Source organism: Hyperoodon ampullatus (assembly GCF_949752795.1).
Source record: "Hyperoodon ampullatus genome assembly, chromosome: 2".
Classification (NCBI taxonomy): domain Eukaryota; kingdom Metazoa; phylum Chordata; class Mammalia; order Artiodactyla; family Ziphiidae; genus Hyperoodon; species Hyperoodon ampullatus.
Window position 1 is genome coordinate 182,834,005 of NC_136915.1, and position 26,468 is coordinate 182,860,472.

General features: G+C 38.2%; 1 protein-coding gene across 3 annotated transcripts in view; it reads left to right on the forward strand.

Annotated features, from left to right (window-relative positions):
• The window catches only part of GPATCH2 (G-patch domain containing 2), a gene marked incomplete at both ends in the record, with an annotated part of 164,426 nt that extends 138,524 nt beyond the window's left edge, over nucleotides 1-25,902 (forward strand). For all 3 annotated transcript variants that reach the window (XM_079696876.1, XM_079696877.1, XM_079696878.1), the window contains 2 exons: nucleotides 12,612-12,700; nucleotides 25,646-25,902. In XM_079696876.1, coding sequence (XP_079553002.1) covers nucleotides 12,612-12,700; nucleotides 25,646-25,866 — 310 coding nt within the window. The remainder of the gene's footprint in view (nucleotides 1-12,611; nucleotides 12,701-25,645) is intronic.
• Nucleotides 25,903-26,468: the final 566 nt, after the last annotated feature.

The window sequence follows — 26,468 nt, forward strand, 5'->3', positions numbered from 1 at the left end:
CATGCCACAACTAAGACCTGGTGCAGCCAAAATAAATAATAAATAAATATTAAGAAAAAAATGATGTTCATGCACAATTTCCACACACGTTTAAGGACTTTTTGTGCCAAGTGAATAAAAGGCACTGGGCCAGGTGATACATGTGGAACCAGGATGTGATATCCTGGTCAGGAAACCCTAGGCACTATCCTTTACTCCTTTCAGTCTCTCACTCATGTCCCCTTCATTTTTTCCCCACAGCCCAGCCAGAATGGCATTTGGAAATCCCATATGTATTTGAGTGTTCTTAAAAATTCTTAATGGCTTCCCATTGCCCTTAGGATCAAGTCCTAAACATGGTTTGCAAGGCCTTTCTTGGTCTTACTGCTCTTACTATTCCAGCATCATCTCCAGTTACTCTTTGCCTTGAACACTATATACCAGTTCATATAATAGTTCATATAGGGCTTCCCTGGTGGCACAGTGGGTGAGAGTCTGCCTGCCGATGCAGGGGACACAGGTTCATGCCCCAGTCCAGGAGGATCCCACATGCCGCGGAGCAGCTGGGCCCGTGAGCCATGGCCGCTGAGCCTGCACGTCCGGAGCCTGTGCTCCTCAACGGGAGAAACCACAGCAGTGAGAGGCCCACGTAGAGCAAAAAAAAAAAAAAAGCTGGTTTACATGTAAAAGCTTGATTTTGCAGATATTTATATCCCGAAGCCCAACATATGAACCAAATAAGTTTTGTGGTTTTCTATTTCCATAAGTAAACATTTCTTTATTATAGAAATTGGAACCTCAATAAAAATACTGATTATCATAAAGACAAGTTACTCTAAAAACTCTGGCATGCCTTGTTAAATTTCATTCAGCAACTATTCAATAAGTACCTGAATTGGCAAGGTTTGTAAGAGCCAAGGGAAATTTACTTTAAAAAATAAAACAGATATGGACCCCACTGCCTTCAAGGAATATACAGTCTGGTTAGAGGATTAGTTCATGTACATATATAGCTTTAGTTGAAGGTAGAAAACATTTTTTTCTCCAAGGAGTGAGAAATTATTCTGGAATGGCAATCAGAAGAGGCTGCATAAAGGAGGTGGCATTTTAACTGGGTCATAGCATCCCAATTGAATTCCATCAATAAGCAATAATTTAACCTAAATTCAAGTAAGTTTATATTAAATGGTAATGCTGTCTGACATACTTTAAAGTAGAAATAACTCCTTACATCTTTCAGAAGTTTAAGACATTCTGGCGTGTTATTAAAATAACCAGTTTTTATTACCTCCTCATTATGGGGATAAAAGTGGCAACCATATTTTCCTTTGCTTTTCAGTATTCTTACTCAGCAGATGCCCATTACAGCATATAGAATTATGACATCACTATAAGTCCCCTCTCAACAAGCAAAGTCATGGACACTTTACAGAAGTCAAACTGAGCTCAGTCTTAAGCCTGTATCTGCCAACTCAATCATGCGAGTGAATTGTAGACTCTATTGAATGAGCAAAACCTCTCAACTTCAAGAGCTGCCTTGGAAATGGATCTACATTTGATTCCATTTCTTCATTAGAGCAGTAAATTTCTGACTACAGCTGTAATAAAATCCAGAGTTGTATCTACAAAGAATTATGGTCAGGCATTTTTCCACTGAATTTAATCATCAATGTAGTTGACAAACTGGTTAATTCAGTCAAACAGGAAGCTTCATTCTTTTTTTTCTAGAGAATTTAAAATAATTGTGAATGGACAGATTTGTTGAATTTCTTAACACTTGTTGCTACAAGGGGATGTCCTCTCCTCCCACTCCTTTATAGGGTCCAGCTCCCACCATACTGAATTGCTTACAGAGCCCCAGATACAGCACGTCATGTGTGCACCTCAGGGCATTTGTGCCTCTTCAGATGTGTTCTCTCAGCTAAGGGCCTAGAATGCCTTACATGCCTGCTTGAAATTCTCTTTGAATATTGAGTTGAAATCATTTTCCCACATGACTTTAACCCCTAGCAGATGAAAGCCATATCTTTTTTATTTCTCGATCCTGTTTTATGGCATAGGGCATGGCGCACGTTACATTTTCAGTAGATGTTTATTAAATGGAGTATAATAACTGAGTTGAATGAGGTACTATGGTATAGGGGAAAAAATGATTCTTTCAAGGCAAGTGTTCCTTGGTTCAAATATGAGAACTTTATATTCTGTTTATGTGATCTTTGACAAGTATCAGTTTCTCTGGACCTCAGGTTCCTCAGACCTGGGTTTTTGTGAGGATTAAACAAGACAGTATGTGAAAATGTTTAACATAATACCCCATATATAGCTGACAGTCAATAAGCTTGGATGTTCCCGGTAATTTAGATAATAAATTCTAAGACTTCAGAAACCAACATGTATTCAAAATAATTTTTTAAGATAATAAAATATATTCTCTGTCCTGCCCTTTTAACCCCATTATTCCCTGAAGCTGGTAAAGGAAAGAAACTCAGCACTTTTGTTCCAAAATGCTACTGAATTTAAAGCTGGGTTTAGAGTCAGAAATTATCAAATAGGACAATAAGTAAAAAGTCAATTCGACAAATATATTCAAATATTACATACTGCACTGAATGAAGTGGATATGAAAATGAATAATGCATGGACTTCACTTTAAAAAGTTAAGAATAGGGGCTTCCCTGGTGGCGCAGTGGTTGAGAGTCCACCTGCCAATGCAGGGGACACGGGTTCGTGCCCCGCTCCAGGAAGATCCCACGTGCCATGGAGCGGCTGGGCCCGTGAGCCATGGCCGCTGGGCCTGCGCGTCCGGAGCCTGCGCTCCACAACGGGAGAGGCCACAACAGTGAGAGGCCCACGTACCATAAAAAAAAAAAAAAAAAAAAAAAAAGTTAAGAATATTAGGAATACCATAATTTTATTAATAGTTATAAAATGGCAACAATGCCAAATACCATCCTGGGAAACATTTCATAGTGTCTGATCAGAGAGAGAATGTGGGATTATATCTGCATCTGTAGTCTGATCTGACGGTTCTTTTATGTAAGATGCCAGATGTTATCAGGACCAACATCCCAATTTTTTAAATATAGACACATATCTTCTTGCATTTAATGGAGATATCCAAAAGAATCATATTTATTTTGAGTAATTTTTTATCTCTCCTAAGAGTCAATACTAGCTTTGTCATTTTTTAAGGAAATTAGAATAAACTTATTGTTGAAACTCTATGCTGAATATCAATGATAATCAGATTCCAGAAATGTATAGTTATAGCTAGGAATCAAGTAAATTAAGTCAATATCAGTTTACTAAGTGCCTATTTTCCCTAGGTACTATGGTGTGAAGAATAAAAGAATACTCCAAGATGCCTCAAATATCTTAGATTCTGCCTGGAGAGACAATATCAAAATTTGAAGTCAGGCGAAATGAATTTTTCTCCATTTCCACAAAGTGGTGGCCTGCTGCTATAACTGTGTGGATTTATTACATCGTATAGTAATTTCTTATTCATGTGTGTCTCCTGCATTAGGCCATGAGCCCCTCAATGGTAGGAGCTCTTATTCTTCTTTGTGTTTCGTTTAGCGTCTAGTAAAATATATGATTCATAGTCAAGTTTTGTTAATTGTTAAATGAGTATTTTTGAGTGAATTTAAATAACAGTTCAAGAAAGTGTTATCCTAAAAAATGCATGATTGATTGCCAAGTAGAATGCGGAGGCAACAGTTGTTACCGTAGTTTGATTTGTTTTAGTTCAATAAATATTTACTGTTTTGCTCATAGATGAGAGGCACAACTAGCTTCTGTGAATTAGACATGGTGCTTGGTCTAAAATTGTTTCCAGCGTATATTTAACTGACAATCCACTCTAATCTGAAATCAACCTGAGGATATACAGTAGGACAAGTTTAATGACAGAGATATGCACAGATAGGTAAGAAATATAAAGAAAAGGCACTTGGAAAGATAGAGCTTGGAAAGAGCTTAGTAAAGTTTGAAGAAGAGAAAGAACATTTAGAATTAAATGCCCTGGGAGAACTTTGAAGGGAGAAAGGGCAGGCTCTCAAAGATGGCGGAATTAGGAAACATGGCAAGGAAGTTTTTTCTAGTGGGTAGAACACACTGCTTGTGTGTTAGCATGTATGCATGGACTTGGTGACTGACAATTCCTTAAAACAAAATCAGAAGGAATTAAACAAATATGGGAAGCATGATGGCGGTACCAGGGAAGCTAAAATGTAACAGCAGTTCTCCCGTATAGATTTTTTTGAAACCTTCCTGAATAATTTACTCTGAAAAGTTTAACTTTCCTCCCGATGTGAGCATGTCCTCATTCACATACACTCAGAACGCTCTAATATCTACCCGAATTGCATAAAACAACCTCCACCACTTTCAGGTACCATTTGTATAGAATAATGAAGAGCTACAAAAAGAAGAAGCATTTAAATGAGCTGCTTAGGGATATAAGAAGTGTGTGTTTATTAACTCACACAAGGAATGATATCACCAGCATCACAGACCCTCGGGGCTTTAGATAAACCATGGAACACACCGGTGGAGAAGCAAGTCAGCTTTGAAGTGGGAAGTACCAAATGGTGGCCAAGAGAAAAATCTGTGGCAGTGGGCTGACCTGAGAGAGTCAGTGGGTTTCAGACTCACAGGAGGCTTGTGGGTTTTTAATGAGTTTTTGAAATGAAAATGAGTGCTTTATTCTTACGTGCTATGACACCTTTAAAGCCAGCAGAATCAAACGTTAAGGAAGAATTTAATTTTCCTATTAACTACCCAAAAAAATTCCTACTTGTTATTTAGAAATGACCCTAATTTATATCCTTATTATAGCATATTGATAGTGTTGAGATGTGATGAGTTTATACCGTCATGTGTTTATTTCGTGGCTGTTTCCTGACACTCTACACTAGGCATTCTTCTGGTTGTCTTATACCATTGTGTCCCCTGTCCTGTGTGATCCTGGGTAAATTATTTCACTTCTCTGTGCCCTGGGCTTCTTATCTGTAAAGTGGAGATGGTAATAATAGTAAATTTATTAGCTAACAGTTATCAGTTGCTTAGTGTGGGCAGGCACTGTACCAAATGTTTTACACCAGTGCTCTTTAAATAAAATCTTCAAAAATCCTTTGAGGTAAATACTAAGCTAATCCCAATTCTTGAAGGTAAGGAAATTGAGGCAAAGGGAGTTTAAGTAACATGCCAAAGATTGGTTAAAATCCTTCTCAAACATTGACAAATATGGTGTAAGTTGGCCTTTTCGGAGAACTAGTTGGGAAAACAGAAATGGCAGCGTCAGAGGAAAGAAATTCTGTCGGAGATTCAGGCAGATCAGGCCAACAGAACCTAAAGCTTCATCTAACAAACACCTCCGTTTCCACAGTGGGAAAAGTTCCACCATGCCTTTGACAAAGAAATACCCCCAGCTGCAAAAACCACTTACATTTATTAATCCTCTTGTTTGCTGTTTTCTAATTCATCTCGTTATAATTTGTATTTTTTTGTTGTTTGTTTGTCCCATGCTCATGGTAAAAATAAAGTCCAATATTAAGGTGAGGCATAAAGAAGAAAATTCCACCAAATGCCATCACACTGGAGATAATCATCACCAGTCTTTTGTTGCATAGTTTCCATACCTTTCAACAAATACATATGCATGGTCTATAATTTGGAAATATTAGTTATAGTTACTATGAAGAAAAGTAAAGCAGGGTGAGGAGATGGAGAAATGAAGGGGTCGCTTTTTAGGTAGAACACAGGATAAGTGTAGATATTTGGATGAGGCTTTTTGTTTTAAACTTACATTATTAAATTCTATTGTTTGTGATACTGTAAATAGAAAAGGTGGTCTATGTGTATAGCATATTTTAAATATTCCATAGAAATTTTAAGATAGGTATTTTAGATTATGAATACTAGTTTGGTATCAATCTATAATGTTCGGTGTTAATGTCTCTGTTAATGGTTCAAAATCAGAGAGGAATCACGGACCTTCTTGCTACAAAAGTATGCATACGCACATTTGGCACATGAGCTCATAAGGTTCCCGGAGCACCTAAAGCCTCCCACCGTCTCCCCCCGTGTCACCCCCTTGCTCACTACAGTTCAGCCAAGTGGCTCTGCTCTGAGGACCCTGGAGAGTCCTTGGCTGCTGAGGCAGTGACTCTGGTCCCTGAGCTCCCCGAGAGCCTCCTGACACACAGCTGTCCCTCACCCTCGCTGGGAGCTCCATGGGGGACGTGCTTATTGGCATATAACCTGGCACAGAGGAAACGCACAGGAAACATTAGTTCTGGCAGCAGCCACCAGATACCTGTATGAAGCAGGATAAAGAAGATCGGGAAGACGTAGGTCTGGACTTGAACTCTCAGACGAGGTGGAAGAAGCACCAACAGGACAGACCCTTCTGAAGCTGTTGAGGGGAACTGCACCCTGGCAGGCAGATCACGGTATCCAAGGGGTGGAGCCTCAGACAACAGGTAATCGGAGGTTATTGAACCGCAGCGTAAAGAACCGCCCGAGCAGGTAGGCGGTGACAGGAACGGAGGCCAGGAGCAGCTGACGCTTGGAGAAGGTCAGCCTGCAGCGTTAGAGACAGATCCAGTTACCAGGTGCATTTTAGCATCTGGGCAAGTCCAGGCAATGACCTAAATCTAAAAGAACTAAGATGGGGCTTCCCTGGTGGCGCAGTGGTTAGGAGTCCGCCTGCCGATGCAGGGGACGCGGGTTCGTGCCCCGGTCCGGAAAGATCCCACATGCCGTGGAGCGGCTGGGCCCGTGAGCCATGGCCGCGGAGCCTGCACGTCCGGAGCCTGTGCTCCACAATGGGAGAGGCCACAACAGTGAGAGGCCCGCATACAGCAAAAAAATAAAAAATAATAAAAAAATAAAAGAACTAAGATATCAGAAGTTTTATAACGAGATAGGATATGTCCAAAGTAAAGCAAGGGTCCAAATCCTGGGACACAAGTACTGAGTTCAGCGCACCGAGTTATAGCTTAAACTACCCCTTGCTGATGTGAGGATTGTTCCCAAGCGAGGGGAAATGGGCTTGAGACAGAACGTGACGCCACATGACGAAAGCCACCAGAGAAAGAAGGCGCCAGAACCAACAACTGATCAGGGTGTGAACAAACAATACCAAATGCAAAAGGTTTTGCGTGCACAAGAAGGGGCTTTGAAAGAAAACATCATTAAAAACAAGGATTTAGGGCTTCCCTGGTGGCACAGTGGATTAGAATCTGCCTGCCAATGCAGGGGACACGGGTTCGAGCCCTGGTCCAGGAAGATACCACGCGCCGTGGAACAACTAAGCCCGTGTGCCACAACTACTGAGCCTGCACTCTAGAGCCTGCGAGCCACAACTACTGAGCCCACGTGCCACAACTACTGAAGCCCGCATGCCTAGAGCCCATGCTCAGCAACAAGAGAAGGCACCGCAATGAGAAGCCCACGCACCGCAACGAAGAGGAGTGCCCCGCTCGCCGCAACTAGAGAAAGCCTGTGCGCAGCAACGAAGACCCAACACAGCCAAAAATAAGTAAATAAAATAAATAAATGTTTTTTTAAAAAAGCAAGGATTTAACGCGATCCTGGTAGTTAAGAAATATTTATGCTCAACAGTACTTGATATGTGCATATTGGCACAGAAGGAAAAGTGCTAGATACTGATGTTTACTTGTTCAGTTAATATGTTGAGACATATTGACACTGAATAAAGCGGAAGAGAGGGTGATTTGGATCTAGAAGGGAAAGTTCACGTAGGGCTGGATTTGCACCGACTGCTCCTCCAGTGACACCACAGACCCACTTCATTTCTGTGCAGCTGATACCCTGTCCAGGCTTATATTTTTCTAACTGACAGTGAGTGTTCTTGCCAAATGCCAGGGCCCATAGTCACATCTGTTTGTCTCTTCTCTGCAGCTTGTCCGAGGCTGCTCGGGAACACATCTTATCCAGGGGGCAGCTTTCACTAGGCCTAATTCTCTGAAAAGCCAAATGCGCATACAATGAAGAGACAAGTTCCTCTTGTCTTCTCTTTAATATTATTGTGTTTGACACCGCCTGCTTCAGACCTTGTCAGCCCTTGTCAAAAGACAGGTTCTCAGGCAAGGTGGTCCTCCTTAGTATTTTTTGTCTCTGCTTTGTGGGGGTTTTTTGGATTTTTTATATTTTTGTTTTTTACTTTTTTTTTCCTCTGGATGAAATGCCCACTTTCCCGCCACCACCCCATTTGAAAGGATGACGGGATAACCAAGCGAAGTCTGGCTCAAAAGCAGAACAAAACGAAGATTTCCCTTTGAGCTCTGCTTTCTAATATTTAATACGAAAAGTTTCAGAATGAGTACAAAGGGAAACAGTGTTTCAAATCATAGCTGACACTGCTTATTAAATCCATAACAAAAAAGCATTATTTCTTTATCCTTTCCACTTAAAGATATGTGTGTGTTTACCTCTAGAATTTTAAGGTGTTAGTAGTTAGATAGTTACCAGGTTCTGACTTTTCTCCCCAGCAAAGGCTCTCACTGACACAAATATACTGATAGGGCTGATGGGTAATTTCCTAACAGTGCCTTACAAAAGGACCTTAACATTTTTTAACAACTTTGGGTCTGTTCTTAGGACAACATATGGTCATTCTTCAAAACACCACAGCCAGAAAAACTAAACAAAAACCAAAAATTGCCAACCATCACCTTGAATAATAATCCACGTGTTCTGCTTTGCAAAGACAAATGACTCATTTAGGCTGAAGCCAACTAGGCTGCCTTTGAGACGTTCATTGATTTTAAATTAAAAAAAATAACTGCTCTGTTTTGCATGAAGAATGACAACTAAATAACAGAGTAGACCTTGCTTAGGTTATTTGTAGCAACCCCGTTGCACCTGTCTGAAGGAAAGGGGGGAGGACAGGCTTAAATGAGTAATCTTACTGATCAATAATCCCGATCTCTCAGTGTGCTGTAGCAGGTAGTCAGTTCTTGATAGAATTACTGAAATACAGCTCGCTGTTTTTCTTATGGCTCAGGTCTTTGGGCTCAGTGTACTGACTTTATTAATTTAACTTTATTCTCCTTGAATGTTTGTCTCTTTTCCTTGATGTGGCTACATTGGGGGTGGGGGAGGGGAGTTGAAGGAAAATGTGCTGTTCCACTTGTTCTGTACAGATACCCAAAAGGGAATTTGGGGTCCAGCAGATGAGAAAAAGGCTTAGAAGAGGGAGTTGTTCTTGGAATTTGTTTTTCACCCTCTTTGTAAACAGGCCTTCCTAATAAGTTTGAACAGTGTAAAAAAAATAATAACGTTTTAAAGGCGATATGGACTTGGGAGAATGGTTTTTCAAGCAATTAGAAGACTCCGGTTACATACCACTAGTTCAAGAACAATGTAAGTAGAAACTAGCCATCTTAATAGTCACAATGAACAGCTACTGTGTATTCTTCTAATGATCTCTAAAAAGGTATTTCTTCAGAAGAAGTTTCATTGTGTGGCATGATATTATTCTTAATTATAACAGAGACAGATAACCTGGGAGGAACTTTGTGTCTGGACTACTCGCAAACCTGGTTACTCTCCCAACCCCAGCTCATCAGCATCCATGACTCTGGCCAGCTTGCTTCTGCTAAATGATCTTTAATGACCCCACAGCAGCTATAAAATCCAGACACCTTCACGGGGCAAATGTGGCACATACGGCCCATGGTCAAGCCCCAGCGTTCTTCTTCCGTCATATTATATAGTTCCTCTGTAAACACTGCTACCCAGACATCCTGAACTACTCAAAATTCTCTGAACAGAACAAACTCTTTTTCATTTAAAAATACTTTCAGCAACAGGTATAGAAAACCTGACCAGCAGTGGCTTAATCTAAGAATATTTATTATGTTTTAACAAGAGGATAAGAAGTAGATAGTCCATGGGTTGGTTTTCACAGCTCCATAACAGAAGGGCCACACTCCAGAATTCGGGTTCCCACTTTATTCCCACTTCCAGAATGTTACTTTCCCCTCCTCCTCCTCAGCTAGTCCTGGTAGCCGCGCCTGTCTGGTACATGCTCTGCGGAAGGTAAACTACTCCAGTCTTTTTTCTAGGGGGGAGGTTTCAAGAGGGATCGGAGATGTGTCAGGATAATGTTGTACAAATAGGTAAAATCATGTCTCTTTTACAGATATAAAATGAATATGCATTTGAGATTTTAACTCATTGATTAATGAGGGAACCAGACAGATGCTATAATGGGTTCAAAGGAGAAATGAAAAAAGCACAAATGTATATGGAGTAAGGAAGATTGAATGAACTTACCGATGTGTGCAAACTGGCTTTCCCACAGTGGGGAGGATTGTCCTTCCTCAGGACAGAACTCATTTGAATTACTGCAGACGAGAGTTATTTTCCATTGCTTTCAGTTATCTATAACTTAGAGTTGTAAAATAGCTCCCATAGAATCAGAATCAGGTGAGTAGAAAGGTGTACTCTATAGTTTTCCATTGAAGCACTGATTTTTCCCTACAAAGAAAACAGGTATATTCAGTAAACGCTTAGAATTGTTATAAGGACTAAATATCATAATGTCTAGTAATATTAAGAAAGTTCATTGTGCCTGCCACTAATTATTTCATATATTTTGACTTAATCTTCTCACTCAGACTTAAAACTCTTCCAATAATAAGAACTGAACTTTCCATTTCATTGGTATCTTCCACTTCCTTTTTCCTCATTTTCACCATCACTATGGAGTCTTATGCTAAGTCAGCAGTAGATACTAATAATTGCTTGCTGAATAAGTGAATTCATTAATTTTTTATAAAAAGGATGTGATACTGGGCTTCCCTGGTGGCGCAGTGGTTGAGAGTCCACCTGCCGATGCAGGGGACACAGGTTCGTGCCCCGGTCCGGGAAGATCCCACATGCCGCGGAGCGGCTGGGCCCATGAGCCATGGCCGCTGAGCCTGCACGTCCGGAGCCTGTGCTCCGCAACAGGAGAGGCCACAGCAGTGAGAAGCCCGCGTACCGCAAAAAAAAAAAAAAAGGATGTGACTTTTTAATTTTTTTAATTTCGATACAGCTTTAAAAATAGATAAATATAAATATATAAAAATATAAATATGTTTATAAAATAGATATACATTATATATAATATATAAAATAAAATATAAAATAAATATAGCCATTTATTTTTTCTTGGTATTATGAGCCAAAACCACACTTCAAAATCCAATAAAAATGTTATAGTTATACATACTAGTAAACATTTTGACATGTGTGTGTATGTATTTCTGCAAAGTTAATCATTAATTGAATGAACTAATTTTTAAAAATATTTTAATAATTATAAATATTTATAAAAGTGAATCATTATGTACTCAATACAAAGGGAAGAGAAAACTAGATAAGTACCTGTTTGCTTCTACCTATATTGATAGATTTTCACAGTATGCTTCTCTGGTTGTATATACCCCTTGGATTAGCCAGCTCACTGATTGTACTTTACTTTGTACATTATAGATAGAATCTGTATTTAAAGTAATTTTACTGCCCAACTCCAATTTTTCATTATATTTAAACACCTGGGTATAAGTGTGGAAGTATATATTTTGAGTTTTACCTGAACTAGTTTCTTCCTTTTACATTTTTCTCTAATAATCTGGTTGTTTTCTAATTGGGCCCTATAAAACTTCAGTATACTACCACATATCTTCTGAATTACTAAAATGTCATGTTTTCTAGTAAACATGCTTTATTTATTTCTGCTTCATGATCCCCAGGTACTATCCCAACCCCATGTCAGGGATTATAATCCAGGACATGAACATAAGAGTCCTCTATAGCTTGAAAATCTTGAAGACTTTTACATCTTTTCCATCTTATTAGTTTGTCTTGATTTCCAATTGAGCCATTTCTAATTTTTCCAAAACTCGTAAATTTAGGAGTCCATGTTAGACAGAACAGTCTAATTCTGACTAGTTCCAAGAGTAGCAGAAGGTCTGCTTCTTAGTTCTTATACATCATGTCTTTACAAAGGTAATCCAATATCATGTTAGCTTGTCTAGTATCAATATCAGCATTAATGCATTCAAATTGTTTCCTCACCTAGCTAATAAATAATTAACTAAAGAATTCTAATCCTGTGAATTGTAAGGAAGAACATCACTATTTCCTTCTATTTAAAATGTTTTAAGAGAATTCACTGCCACATAATATCCTAAAATAAATTGATCATACTTTTCCCGTAATAAATGTTGTTCTGACAGTAAAGCATTAGTAACCAATTGATAACCTAGCAACAATATTGTGATCTCTTTAGATAATTAATCTTAGCTATTTTCCTGTCAGAAGCAACAGTGCTTGATTTTATGTTGAGCCAGAAAGATTGCCAGTTTTGAAAATTAAAAAGCATTCCTTTTATATTATTCATTCCAGTAACAATTTATGATGGCGCATTTAGCTGCTGAACGCTTGTCAACAAATGTAATTATGTTTCGATATAAACAAGATTGGTGGTTTTACTAGGCTGCTCCATCTTTGTTGAGAATGTTTTGATTTAGGTTCAGATTATACAAGCTGTGTATTTATGTGTCATTTTTTCCCCTCCTTTGTTAATAGTTTTTTCTGATAATTACTTGTAGGCAAACAAGCATGCATTTAGGATCCCTATGCACTGGAGATATCAAACGGAGAAGAAAAGCTGCACCTTTGCCTGGACCTACTACAGCAGGTAAAAGAAAAAGGGCTTGGGGCAAAACACACATATAAAGTTCATAAATCATCAAGAGTAAAATACAGATAGCCCTTAATCACTTGCACTGAGGAAGAAGCACAGTTACAAGAAACCAGTAAAGCAAATCATTTGCCTTTGGTGTCAGGATGTATTGTGTGTTCCTTGTGTAGGTTTTTCAGGCCACCGATCACTAAAGTATTTCCTACACACCTGCAAAACTGTGTGAGGTCTAACAGGATACAGATACTTCAAAGGCTGTGTCTTTGGCCTCAAGAAAGTTACAGACTTGTTGGGAAAACAAGGCATAAATTGATGAAAGGGTAAATAACCCCAGAGGAAATTAATAGAAATGAATTCACAAGTATTGAAGCAGCCTCAAAACACAAGGCCCACGTGGTAGTAGATTCCAGCCTGGTCATGAATGTGGCAGTCTGGTTTCTACACCCAGCTCTGCAGAGATCTTTGATTTCGTCTTTCCCTACTTAGACAAGTTAGCATTAGAATAAAAAATCTCTCATCATTTCCACCTCAAACACCATGTCATTCTAATGAGTGTGGTATAGGGAGAACCACAGGTTTTGAGCTGAGAGAAGTCACTAGACCAAAGGGGACCGGAAGCCTTCCTGGAAAGGCAAAGACCTGAGCTTGGTAGGGAAGGATAAGAATAAGATTAATATGTATTGCAAGATCTCGTGCAATATACCCTGAGAAAACCATAATGCAAAAAGAGTCATGTACCACAGTGTTCACTGCAGCTCTATTTACGGTAGCCAGGACATGGAAGCAACCTAAGTGTCCATCGACAGATGAATGGATAAAGAAGATGTGGCACATATATACAATGGAATATTACTCAGCCATAGAAAGAAACGAAATTGAGTTATTTCTAGTGAGGCGGATGGACCTAGAGTCTTTCATACAGAGTGAAGTAAGTCAGAAAGAGAAAAACAAATACCGTATGCTAACACATACATATGGAATCTAAAAAAACAAAAATGGTTCTGAAGAACCTAAGGGCAGGACAGGAATAAAGACGTAGACATAGAGAATGGACTTGAGGACATGGGGAGGGGGAAGGGTAAGCTGGGACGAAGTGAGAGAGTGGCATGGACATATATACACTACCAAGTGTAAAATAGATAGCTAGTGGGAAGCAGCTGCATAGCACAGGGAAATCAGCTCGGTGCTTTGTGACCACCTAGAGGGGTGGGATAGGGAGGGTGAGAGGGAGGGAGATGCAAGAGGGAAGAGATATGGGAACATATGTATATGTATAACTGATTCACTTTGTTATACAGCAGAAACTAACACAACATTGTAAAGCAATTATACTCCAATAAAGATGTTAAATAGAAAAAAAAAGATCTCGTGCAAGAGCAGTGGTGCGGGAAGCAGAGATAAAAACCTGTGATAAGGGAGCCGACTAGGCCTTAAATGTGGACACGCGCACAGGAACAAACAACAATTAACTGTATGGGTTTGTAATTCAGCAAACTGACTATGAGAAAATGCTTTCCATGTAGATCCTTGATCAATTACAAAGTTATTATTATAGTAGGGCCTATTGCTTGGGGTCCTTAACCATTCATATTTATAAACTGTCTCTCTCAGCTTCATTTAGGAATTCTTTTATAGGAAGAGTTATGTTTTCCAAGATTAATTATGGAATATGAAGATAAGATTCAGATTCAACAGGAAAGTAAGCAGTGAGAAGGGGAAAATACAGATATAGATAACAGATATGAATAGACAGATATCTTGACATGATGATTTCAAAGGAAGTAAAAGAGATGAAGCTTAAATTCTGTATTCAGTAGACCTATCCCATAGTTCAGCACTAAAAAATTAAAGAATAACTTAAAATTGGAGCACTCACATACAGTTGTTCCATCCACATAAAGGGCTAAATTATGAACTGTAGTTATAAGTATAGTTACAAGTGTGATATCTGATCTTCATCCTCTAACTTTGTTGAATTTTCGAATTTGGAAGTAGGAAATACTTGTGTGCAGAATGTGTTTGTGTTCATGTAGAGTAATATTTACTACTTACTGGGTGCCTACTATGTACCAAAACTTAGGTGTTATTATCATTCACTTTACACCATAAAATGAAGATTCAGACATGTGTTAGGGTCTTCTTAGCTACCTAAGAAGGCAGAATGACTGAAGGGCAAAGGGAGGATTCAAGCCAATGTCAGCATGACTCCTAAACTCATGATCTTTTCATAGCATACATATGGCCTTTCTGTAAGAATATATATGTAAAGACCGTCTTATTCCATGTGTCTTATGCAATTATATATATATATCTTTATTTATATATAAATAAACTATTATATAATTTATTTATATTTATATAGACTATTATGTATCTTAAGTGCCATAAAAGATTTATCTAAATTTGCTGTATAGAAATACAGAACTTTCATTACAACACTTCTAATATATCTCTTTATACAGGAACATATAGCCACTTTTAGATCAAATACATGTCATAAGTTCCTCAAATCTTTCATAAGGCAGGTATAGGATTCTTTAATATTCCCATTCCAGTTGAATGGTCCCCTGAATTCTCTTACCTTTCAATGATTCAAACACTGGTGGCAGAAATAGTACAAGAACAATCTTAGGAATGTGACTGAAGCACCTCAGAGCCAGCAGTAAGGAAGAGAGAATATCAGGGTCAGGTCCTAACACTCTGAACATATATGAAGTGAGAAGGAAAATGCATAATGGTTGGGGAGAGCATAATGTGATTATTTCTACAGGGTGATTTTGATGTTACAACTCAGTAGCATCAGAGAAAATCATTTCTACAGTGTATGGGTATAAACATTAAACTTTAGCCTAAAACATTCATAAGCTTACACCAGCATATTCCAAATGTTGTATTTCAAAACTTTAGTGATTCTCTTAAGACTCAAGATTTTGATTCTATTACTAGATTATTTACCTAAAAGAACATAACTCATAGAAATTTAATGCATTTTTGTAATTAATCCAATAGTATTGGAGTAGGAGAATTAGGTTACTCATTTTCAATGCATTTTTACAATCCATGCATAACCGTTCCCCTCAAAGAGGAAGAGAATGAGGTTACTTAAAAATCCTTAGTTTTAAAAAGAATATCTTCCAATACAAATGAATCAACTCTAAGGTGAAGATTGTTCTCCAAATTCAAGTAAGAAATGCTTTTGCATAAATGCACTTTGATAATAAGGTTATGAATCCTAAATCATCTTGTCTCCAAAAATTATAGTTTTCAAATTCTGGAATATAGTTAATCACATAACAAAGAATCTTATCTTTATAAGCTTCCAAAGTTGAGTTAACATGTAGAGTTATTTTCAAGAAACTATTCTTGCCATTTTATAGGCCCTTATAGACCTCCCAGAAAACACACTGAATTGAGATGTGTTTTCACAGTTCCTTCTACCTTTAGTCAACATTCAGTCTAAGCTGGAAAAAGACAGGAGAAGGTAACACTTTCTGATTTGAAATCAGGAATGAGAGTTAAAAGGCTGACAGTCTGAATATTGTTGGATGATCCCCTCTGATTTATACATGAAATATTATGTCATCAAATAGCAGATTTAGAAAAGATTTAGCAAACGTTTATCAGAAAACTATAATTAGGCACTTTATAATCCCAAACTGTGTTTATACAACAATTTAAGATGCTAAACAGTTATATACTCTATCCATAATAAATAATATTTTTAAAGATTTAAAGTTCCCTATGAAATTAATAACCCAAAATCTGATCATCTTTACCTGCTAGTGTATTGAAAATTTTACTCACCCTGTTGTAACAATAACACTGAAGCATAATTTAAGTAAGGCTATAGACTAGCCAGTAGTGTTATCGGTTGAACATTTATTAATTGTGACAGGAACACCGAATTTATTTCAGTGCTTTAGCTTATTTACTGCTCTTTCACCTTCGTATTTTGTATTGACAAAGTAAAATGAATATTGATAAGGTTAGGTATTGATTTTTAAATGTATGGCTTGTTCTCTGCCTCATTCAAAGTCACATACCAAAAGATAGTGGATGTCTCAGTAGCAAAGAATGTAGGTTTACTATTATAAAAGTGAGAACTGTTGAAGCAAGGTTTGCCAGCAGAATGCATTTTATAGTTTGAAACCTGTCATCTGTAAAGGTGAAGAAAAGCAGTGAGCAAACTAGGAATATTATTAACATGTTTTTAAAAGGCCATCAGCAATGTTGGTTATGGTCTTGGGTTTTTGGTAGAAGTCATAGCTTACTGAGGATTTGATACTAAAAAGATTTAAGTATGTTTATTGAGATGTGGCTACCACATTTTTTAAAAAATGTTTTGTCCACTATGTATTACTAAATTCATTGTTATCCACAATTAGTATTTGCTGTTACTATTTTGCTTTCTATTGAAATATTATCATAGGGAAAGTATTCATCATAAGTAGTAGACTTTCTTCTCTACATTTTAAATTAGAAGTTTGATATCTCAGTGTAGATATTGCTCCAGCGAAACTGTGTCTTTGTGGACATGCAAGTTCTTAGCAAGGGGTTACATCACAGCTTTCTGTGACTTCTCCTCTGCATCCTACTGCTATTTCAATAATAAAATAATCTTTATGAAGATTGAAGGCAATAAAGGCAGATTGTAAATCGTAATGGGTGAAGGTTTTTAAAAGGAGTGCTTTTAAGTCATACTGAACATAATCAGGAAATGTTTGATGTAACCAAGCTCCTTTTCAAGGTGCTGTGTCTCTTCCATTGTCCAAATTTATCTTATCAATAATTATATATTTTAAATTTACCACGTTAACCTCTTTTTTTTTTTTTTTTTTTTTCCCGGCCGTGCTGGCTCTTTGTTGCTGCGCGCGGGCTTTCTCTAGTTGGGGCGAGGGGAGCTACTCTTCATTGTGGTGCGCTGGCTTCTCATTGCGGTGGCTTCTCTTGTTGTGGAGCACAGGCTCTAGGCACATGGGCTTCAGTAGTTGTGGCGCATGGGCTCAGTAGTTGTGGCTCGCGGGCTCTAGAGCACAGGCTCTGTAGTTGTGGCGCACGGGCTTTGTTGCTCCGCAGCATGTGAGATCTTCCCAGACCAGGAATCAAACCAGTGTCCCCTGCATTGGCAGGTGGATTCTTAACTGCTGTGCCACCAGGGAAGTCCCCTATTTTTTTTTTTTTAATTTTATCACTGGATCTGTATGACCACTGTAGATTATCTTATCTCTTCCAGGATTTTAAAACAGGCAGACTTTACTGGGGGGGGGGGGTATTATTGTTATTCATTTTGAACCCTCACTATATCTAAACATATTGCAAAAGCCTAGGAAGTATGTAACTCTCTCCCTCTTGAATATATGAACCACCTTTCAGTCATGTGTCTCAGTAGAGTCTTAGACAGCTCTCCATTGTCATATGATACAAGAAACACTTAAGAAGGTAAGCACTCATGTTAGATAGAAAATAATTGCTGTTCCTGACAATATGAAAGACTAAATAATGAGAAAGTGCTCAAACCACAGAATACCTGGACATGCTGAATAATATGTGAAACCATCTCCTTTAGATGCATAGCTGAGACTGCAGGAAAGAAAGAGAGAAATGGTCCCAAGCACCCCCATGCCTATGCCAGTCTCGGAAGCCTTGAGGCTTGTTGGTTAGTGCCCTCGTGGAAAGAGAGGCAAGCCGGGGAGCTGGTGTAAGGCTCCTTATCAAGCCAGAACGTCTGACAAGCTCTATCCTCAGGACAGGGCAGACTAGAAACAAAACTCACCCACAAGCACAGGAAAATTAAGAATCTGGTTTCCACCTAGGCTCCAAGTAGAAAACTCTCTGAAGATTTGTAACCAAGAGGCTACCTTCACATATGAGTTTCTAGTTTAAAATGACACCAAGCCAAAAATTAGCATAAAAACTGGTCTTTGATGCAAGTGCAAAACCACTCTAGAGGTACACACCTTCAACCCCAAGTCTCAAGAACCACCACAAATGAAAACCTACTGAAGATGACCTCACAAACCAAAACTAAAAGAATTCGTTATTAAAACATTCAAAACGAAGGGGAATAACTGAAAAAAGAAAAGACACGTGATAAAGAACCAAGTAGAAATTTGAGATTATTTTATTATGAAAATATCTTGAGAATTATAAACTCACTGGATGGGTTGAACAGCACATTAGATACAGCTGGAAAAAAAAAACAGTGAGTTTTAAGAGCGATCTGAAGAAACTACCTAAAAGAAGCACAGAGGGATAAAAATATGGAAAATATAAAAGAATAGCCAGAGTACTTGAAGGAGCATGCAGTTCAATATATGTCTAATACAATAGAACTTCCAGAAAAAGTAGAAAGAATAGGGAAGTGCACTATTCCAGGAGAATGCTGAAAGAATTCAATGAAAATGGCACAATTTTTAAAAATGAAGAAAACTTGAATCTTCATGTTCAAAAAGTACAAGTCTATTGAGAAGTTGTAAATATAAATAAAGTCATACCTAGATACACTGTAATAAAACTTTAGAACACCAAAGACAAAGAGAAGAACTTAAGGGCAACCAAGGAGATAAGATATAACCTACATAGGAATGAAATTACACTGGCAACAAACTTAAAAAGAATGGTGCAATCCAGAAAATTAGAGAATATTTTCAAAGTGTGAGATGAAATAACCGAATCATCATAGAGTTTTCTGTCCAGTTAAATTATTTCCCAAGAGTGAGGACGAAATTAAGACATTTTCAGGTAAAGACCCATCATTACTAAATTTAATAACTCATGTAGAAGAAAATGGAATCCATGAAAAAAGGAAAAAGAATAAAAATCAAGAAGGAGTTGGGAGCAAAGAAATTGTTAAACATGCATAAAGCTAAACTTACATTGAATGTATAAAAGTAATAATGATTATGGTGACAATGACCATAAAAAGGATTAATCTGGGTGTATAAAAGTAAGATGGAGCTAAAACTCTGGACAACAATAATATGTAAAATGTGAGGGAATAATAAGTCAGGTATGCATGTTAACGTTTAAAAGTAATCATTAGAAGTATAGAAATATAATATGGAATTTTCAAGCTGTATAAGCAAGCAGTAGATGCCAGAAAGGAGGAAACAAAAATGTATAGAAAAAGCAAGGTAAATAGCATTAAGTAATAGTGTAAAAATAATCCAAATATATCTGTAATCACAATAAATGTAAATGGAATAAATGCATCAATTAAATTCAAGGATTATCATAATGAATAAAAGAACAAAATTCAGTATATGCTGTTTACAATAAATACAACTAAAACATAAATTGTCATTTAAATATCAGCCAATGAAAGCTAGAGTAGCTGGGTTAATAACAAACAAAGGGAATTTTGAGGTATTTCAGGAAAGTTGAAACACTCTTCAAATAGACTTGCTATGCTAGTTTAGCAGTGTTTTTCCAGGAGTTTGAAATTTATGGATATATTAAAATCTCAGTCATTTGGGGAAATGTGGCAGAAGAAATGACATAATAGAAACTAATGGTGATAGAATATTTTAAGATCAATGTTCAGTAACATTGATAAGGGTAACATTAAGACTCAGATGTCCTAAATTCAAGTTCTAACTGGGGCACTTTCTGACTAGTTGACTTTGGGCAGGTGCATTTCCTCTTTAAACCTCAGTTTCTTCTGTAAGTGGAGTCAATAATAACCTTTCAGGTTGCTACAGAAGATCAAAAGAAATGATGGCTACAGAAGCACTCGTAATCTCTAAGAGCTGCACCATTATATTTTAAGTTATCCAAGTATGTCACTGTGTGTACTATGCTGAATACTGTCCAAATGCAAATTGAGAGAAGTTAATATTGCAATTAATATGTAACCCAATTAATTTTTTTAATGGTTTGGAGCATCATCTCCACTAAAATTGTTTATTTGCCATTAACTCTCATAGGGAGGCAGTGTAGGTAATGGCAAGTATGTAGGCTTTAAGAGTAAGCTTAACCAAAGTTTGAATCTTAGCTTAGGATATAGTAACAGTCAAGTACTTCATCTCTCTGAGGCCCATTATAATTCCCCCCTGCACAACTGTCATGAGGAATGGAGATAACGAATGTCACATGCTTAGCAATTAAATCACATGCCAGGTACGTAGTAGGTTGACCATAAATGGTCCTGATCATATTATAGCAACAAACGTACCTGTGTGCCTTCAGAACAATACAGTTTTATTTTAAGATTTCTTTAGTTCTCTGAAAACACTATTCTTTGATATACAATCATTCCATAAAAAATGTTTCTGTATAACCAAAACATCTATTAAAAACACTCCCCGGGCTTCCCTGGTGGCGCAGTGGTTGAGAGTCCGTCTGCCGATGCAGGGGACAGGGGTTCGTGCCTTGGTCCGGGAAGATCCCACATGCCGCGGAGAGGCTGGGCCCGTGAGCCATGGCCGCTGAGCCTGCACGTCCGGAGCCTGTGCTCCGCAACGGGAGAGGCCACAACAGTGAGAGGCCCGCGTACCGCAAAAAAAAAAAACAAAAACAAAACACTCCCTTCTCCAGACATGTCAATACTGACCATGTTTTTCACTCCCTACTATGCAAAGTTTTCATCATTTTAGAAAAAAAAAAAAACAACCGGCTTCCCTGGTGGCGCAGTGGTTAAGAATCTGCCTGCTGATGCAGGGAACATGGATTCGAGCCCTGGTCCAGGAAGATCCCACATGCCGCGGAGCAACTAAGCCCGTGCGCCACAGCTACTGAGCCCACGTGCCACAGCTACTGAAGCCCACTCTCCTAGAGCCCGTGTTTCGTAACAAGAGAAGCCACCGCAATGAGTAGCCCACACACCACAATGAAGAGTAACCCCCGCTCACTGTGACTAGAGATAGCCCACCCGCAGCAAGGAAGACCCAACGCAGCCAATTAATTAATCAATCAATTAATTAATTAAATTTAAAAAAAAACCCAAGAACTAGTTTTACATTTCATTTTCTAAAAAGTGGCTTGTATTTTAAGCAGTTATCTATTTGAACTGATTTTATTTAACAAAATTCCCATGAAAAATGTCTGAAATATTGCAGTTCAATGTAGGATGGTCTGAATTAGGCTTTTCTATATTAAGAAATAATTAAAACATTTGACAAAAAGTAGTAACACCTACCACTTTCTCACATCCCAAACTGTGCTCAATCAAAAACCCATGTCCCTAAATTAGTGACTGGGAACAGAAGACAGTATTATAAATTGCAATTCTAATAACATCACATATAATAATAACAATAATCCTGCCCTTCAGCTGGCTAGTAAAGTAATGGGGAAAGAGGATGGATGGGAAGAAAGAATGAACATAAACCATTAAAAGCCTTCTGAATACAGGGTCGGGAATGAAGCAATGCACTAGCTGTTATGTGGGAAGCAGCATGTGTCACCTCCCCTTCCACTGGCTGTTTATCCAACATCAATACAACACTTTAGGAGCCAAATGACTAAACAAGGTGCCAATTAGGCTTGCAGTCAGCTAGATAGATTAGCAGCTAAGAGAGACCGATACAAGATTTTCATCTCTTGAGCCAATTACACCAGTGAACTACCATCCACAATACACTTTGGAAGATTTGAGGGGAAAGGACCGACTCAGCTGTAATAGATATAAGAGATCCAGCAGAAAGGGGGCTGGGAGCAGGACTTGCAGAAGGGTTAGGAGGCTCTGTGTTGCTAAAATTGCGCGAGCAGGAGGAGAGCCTCCCAGGAAAGGGCTTAAAGGATTTCGCACTGCTAGGAACAAAAGAAAAGGAAATGATGGTTGTAGGATGCTGTGCTGAGACTGAGCTGTTCCACTCCCATGTCTTAATCTCATAAAAGAAGGATGAGCGACCAATAGTAGATCTCACTCTAGAATCATTTCCCGTGAAAAGTGAAGTACCTGTTGTCATTTTTTTTCAAGTTGTATAGAAAAGCCATTGTTTTTGTTTGTTTCTGGGATCTTTGTTTCAGTGTGGAAAGATTTAACATTTGAGAAATTAAATATTCTTTTCTTTTACTGTAAATATAATGCTTTATTTTATTTTTTGTTACGAAGAGAAATGAAACCAACATTAAAAAGAGAGAGAATGGATTCTTTTCTGCCTGTATAAAAACCAAGCATGAACTTATGGTTACCAAAGGGGAAATGGGATGGGGGGGTGGGATAAAATAGGAATTTGGGATTAGCAGATACACACAACTATTTCTAAAATAGATAAACAAGGTCCTACTGTATAGTGCAGGGAACTATATTCAATATCCTGTAATAAACCATAATGGAAAAGAATATTTAAAATATATATATATGTGTATACATATATGTATATATATGTATGTATTACTGAATCACTTTGCTGTACACCGGAAACTAACACAACCTTGTAAATCAACTATACTTCAAGTAAAAATATAGACAAAAAAGCATGGGAGGAATAGGGTGGCCACTGCTAGGCCACCATGCTTGAAACACCAACATTTTAAAATTACAAGAGTGAATCAGTTATTTACTATTCACTTCAGAACTGAGAATTGACCACAATTTAGCAATTTGTGCAGAGATGTTTTAAATTGACCTCATATTTTTTCTTAAATATTAAATTTTAAACCTGAACCTTTGAAAGCTCTTGTATTGAAAATATGATTAAATAGATGTGTAACCTAAAGCAGCATTAGCCCTCTGATCTGATCTTAGATTATAGATGGAATTAAATTAATTCATGGAGATCGCAAAAAAATTAGGGATATACGACAAAATGTTAGTACACCATTTAACCTGACACACCTGAGCAGCAGCTGTTTGGAAAACAGTTAGATGCCTTGGTGGTCTGTCTTTGTTGTCACCGTTATCATAATTTCAAAGTAAAAACTTTAAAAAAAACTTTATTGCCTTTTTGTTATTATATTAAACAAGAGTTCTGACAAAATGCTTCTCTTTGTTTTTTTTGGTAATTAAGAGTTGCATTTTTTATATTTTATATGTATTTATATGTATATTTTTACGTAGTTTAAATATATATGTAAAATCTCTGTGTATGTATATTTTGCCTTTGTCAAGCAGTAAATAACTTTAGTCCAGAATTTTTCTTTGGCCATTCAAGCTGTTTGCAGTTGAAGGTTTTTTCTCTTTTTTTTTTTTCTTTTTTTTTTATAAATTTACTTATTTACTTGTTTGTTTTTTTGCTGCGTTGGGTCTTCGTTGCTGCACGCGGGCTTTCTCTAGTTGCGGCGAGCGGGAGCTACTCTTCGTTGCGGTGCACGGGCTTCTCATTGTTGCGGCTTCTCTTGTTGAAGAGCATGGGCTCTAGGTGCGCAGGCTTCAGTAGTTGTGGCACGCTGGCTCAGTAGTTGTGACTCGCGGGGTCTAGAGCGCAGGCTCAGTAGTTGTGGCGCATGGGCTTAGTTGCTCCGCGGCATGTGGGATCTTCCCGGACCAGGGCTCAAACCTGTGCCCCTTGCACTGGCAGGCAGATTCTTAACCACTGCGCCACCAGGGAAGCCCAGTTTTTTCTATTACATATTAAGATACTTGTTTCAATGAGCTAAGAACCAATTTGACAAATCCAAAACCAACTCATTATTGTGGTAACCCAGTTCTCACTCCCTGTAATGAAGTCAGCAAATGGCAACAGTGTATTCTATTCTCAGTCAGAAAATGTACTGAAGATTGAGAATATCAAAATGTTTGGTAAAGGTCTTGCAAAAATCAACTGATGATTACTCTATAGTTTCAGTTATAAAACGCATCAGTTTCGGTTATAAAACTCATCTCTATTTGCAATTTCCTTCTGTAAGTTAGAATCACAAGGAACAACCCACTCGCTATTCCCCAGAAAGCCAGATACAAATTACCAGATTAAATATACTGTTAGTTCAACCCTGACATTTCTTTTCTTTATTATTATTTTATTTTTTTACTGTGAGATACATATACCAGAGAATACATCGAAATGTGTAGATACAGTTTTAAAACACAATAATAATTTGGCCATTAGTGTAGCCACCACCCAGGTCAAGAAATAGAACTCTATGCTGCGGTCCCATAGATAATATTTTTTGTTACTGGTGCTTAAGGAGCCTTCTGTGCCTTGTATCACCATGCTAAACACAATCTTAGAGAAGTAGGACAGAGAATCCCAATTTTGGGGGGGTGAGGTGAGGTAGAAGGTGCTGTCATAATCCCAAATCAGGGAGGAAAGATGGATGAGGATGGGAAAGGGGTGCAGGGAGCTTGTGGGTTGGTACCAAAGAGACATCTGACTTACAAGCCTTGGAGAGTAGTGAGTGATTTTGTCAACAACTGCTCATTTCAACCCTCAGACTGTCTAGGAAAACATAGCCCACATTTCACAGCAGAAACATGCTGGACCCAGGACTGAGCTGGTATGCCATAGGCATCCTGCAGATCTTTGGAAAGGTCTTTATCCCTGGAGCCCTCAGGACGGAATGGTGGGCAAATACTGTATCCTTCAAAGTTCTACAACAGACTTTTGGGGAAGCCCCATTACAGGAGACCGTACTGAATATGTTCTCACTAAAAGGTGGTTTTACAATACTTTCACCCCTTTTCTTCCTACACAATCTCTAATGTTAGTTGCTTGATGATCACTTCTTTAATTGTCAAGGAAGAGTAACCACAAGATATGACCTGGTAGTTGAGTTTTGATGGCTTTGTGTTATGCCTGTTTTACAGATGAGAAGTCAGAAGCCCAAAGAGGTTAAATAACTTAATCAGCTACTATGTGGTAGAGCTGAAACTAACCAAGGCCCTTTTTTCACTGATCCCTCTGCTACAGCAAGCTCCTTATCCAAAGGTGAATCAACAACCTGGTTGAAAGAAAAACTTAGGAAAATGTGGTTTTCTTAGCCTAAGAGGCTCTTCACTTGTGTTCATAAATAACAGGGGTTTGGGGGGTTGTTTTTTTTTTTGTCATTTTCTAATTTCAGGATTTGTAGGAGAAAACGCCCAGCCAATCCTAGAAAACAACATTGGAAATCGAATGCTCCAGAATATGGGCTGGACACCTGGGTCAGGTCTCGGACGAGATGGCAAGGGGATCGCTGAGCCGATTCAAGCCATGCAGAGGCCAAAAGGATTAGGACTTGGATTTCCTCTACCAAAAAGCAACCCCACAACCACTGCCTCCAATTCAGGAAAATCCGCCTAAGAAGAAAAGCAAAGAAGAGATGTTTTACCAGTTGTATTTGCTCTATGTATCCCATTGTTCTAAAATTACAACATAGCTTCTATTTTTGAAGCCGAAATCTAACATCAAAGCCTCAAACTTGTCACTCTAGCTTCCTAGCTGCGTACAGTTCTGCCACAGTGATAGAAATGGGATTTCATCACACTTCATGGTGCTAAAGTAAAAACCTTTATGTTTCAAAATTTTTCAGCGATTTACATTCTAGGTGTAAAGAACAGCTCAATTTCTCCTATTTATTTTGATCTTGTATGTCAATAATTTCTAATGCTTTAGCTGGATTCATTCACGTGTGTGCTCCATGCCCTGGCAACTGAGCACGCCCGCATGTTTCTAAAATGGGATTAGCCGGAAAGGATTGTGTTTCACATCAGCCCTGTCTGTTGTAACCGAAAACACCTATCATCACATCAGTGAAGTCCTAAGCACATCTCTGTTTGAAAGGCTGGCCAATTTCATATTCCTTGAACATGGCTTTTTTGTTAGGATTCTCTAACAGGGTGACACCCATTGTCTATCCTTGGACAGTGTCGTATGAAGTTCACAGTTGACAAACAGCCATTAAT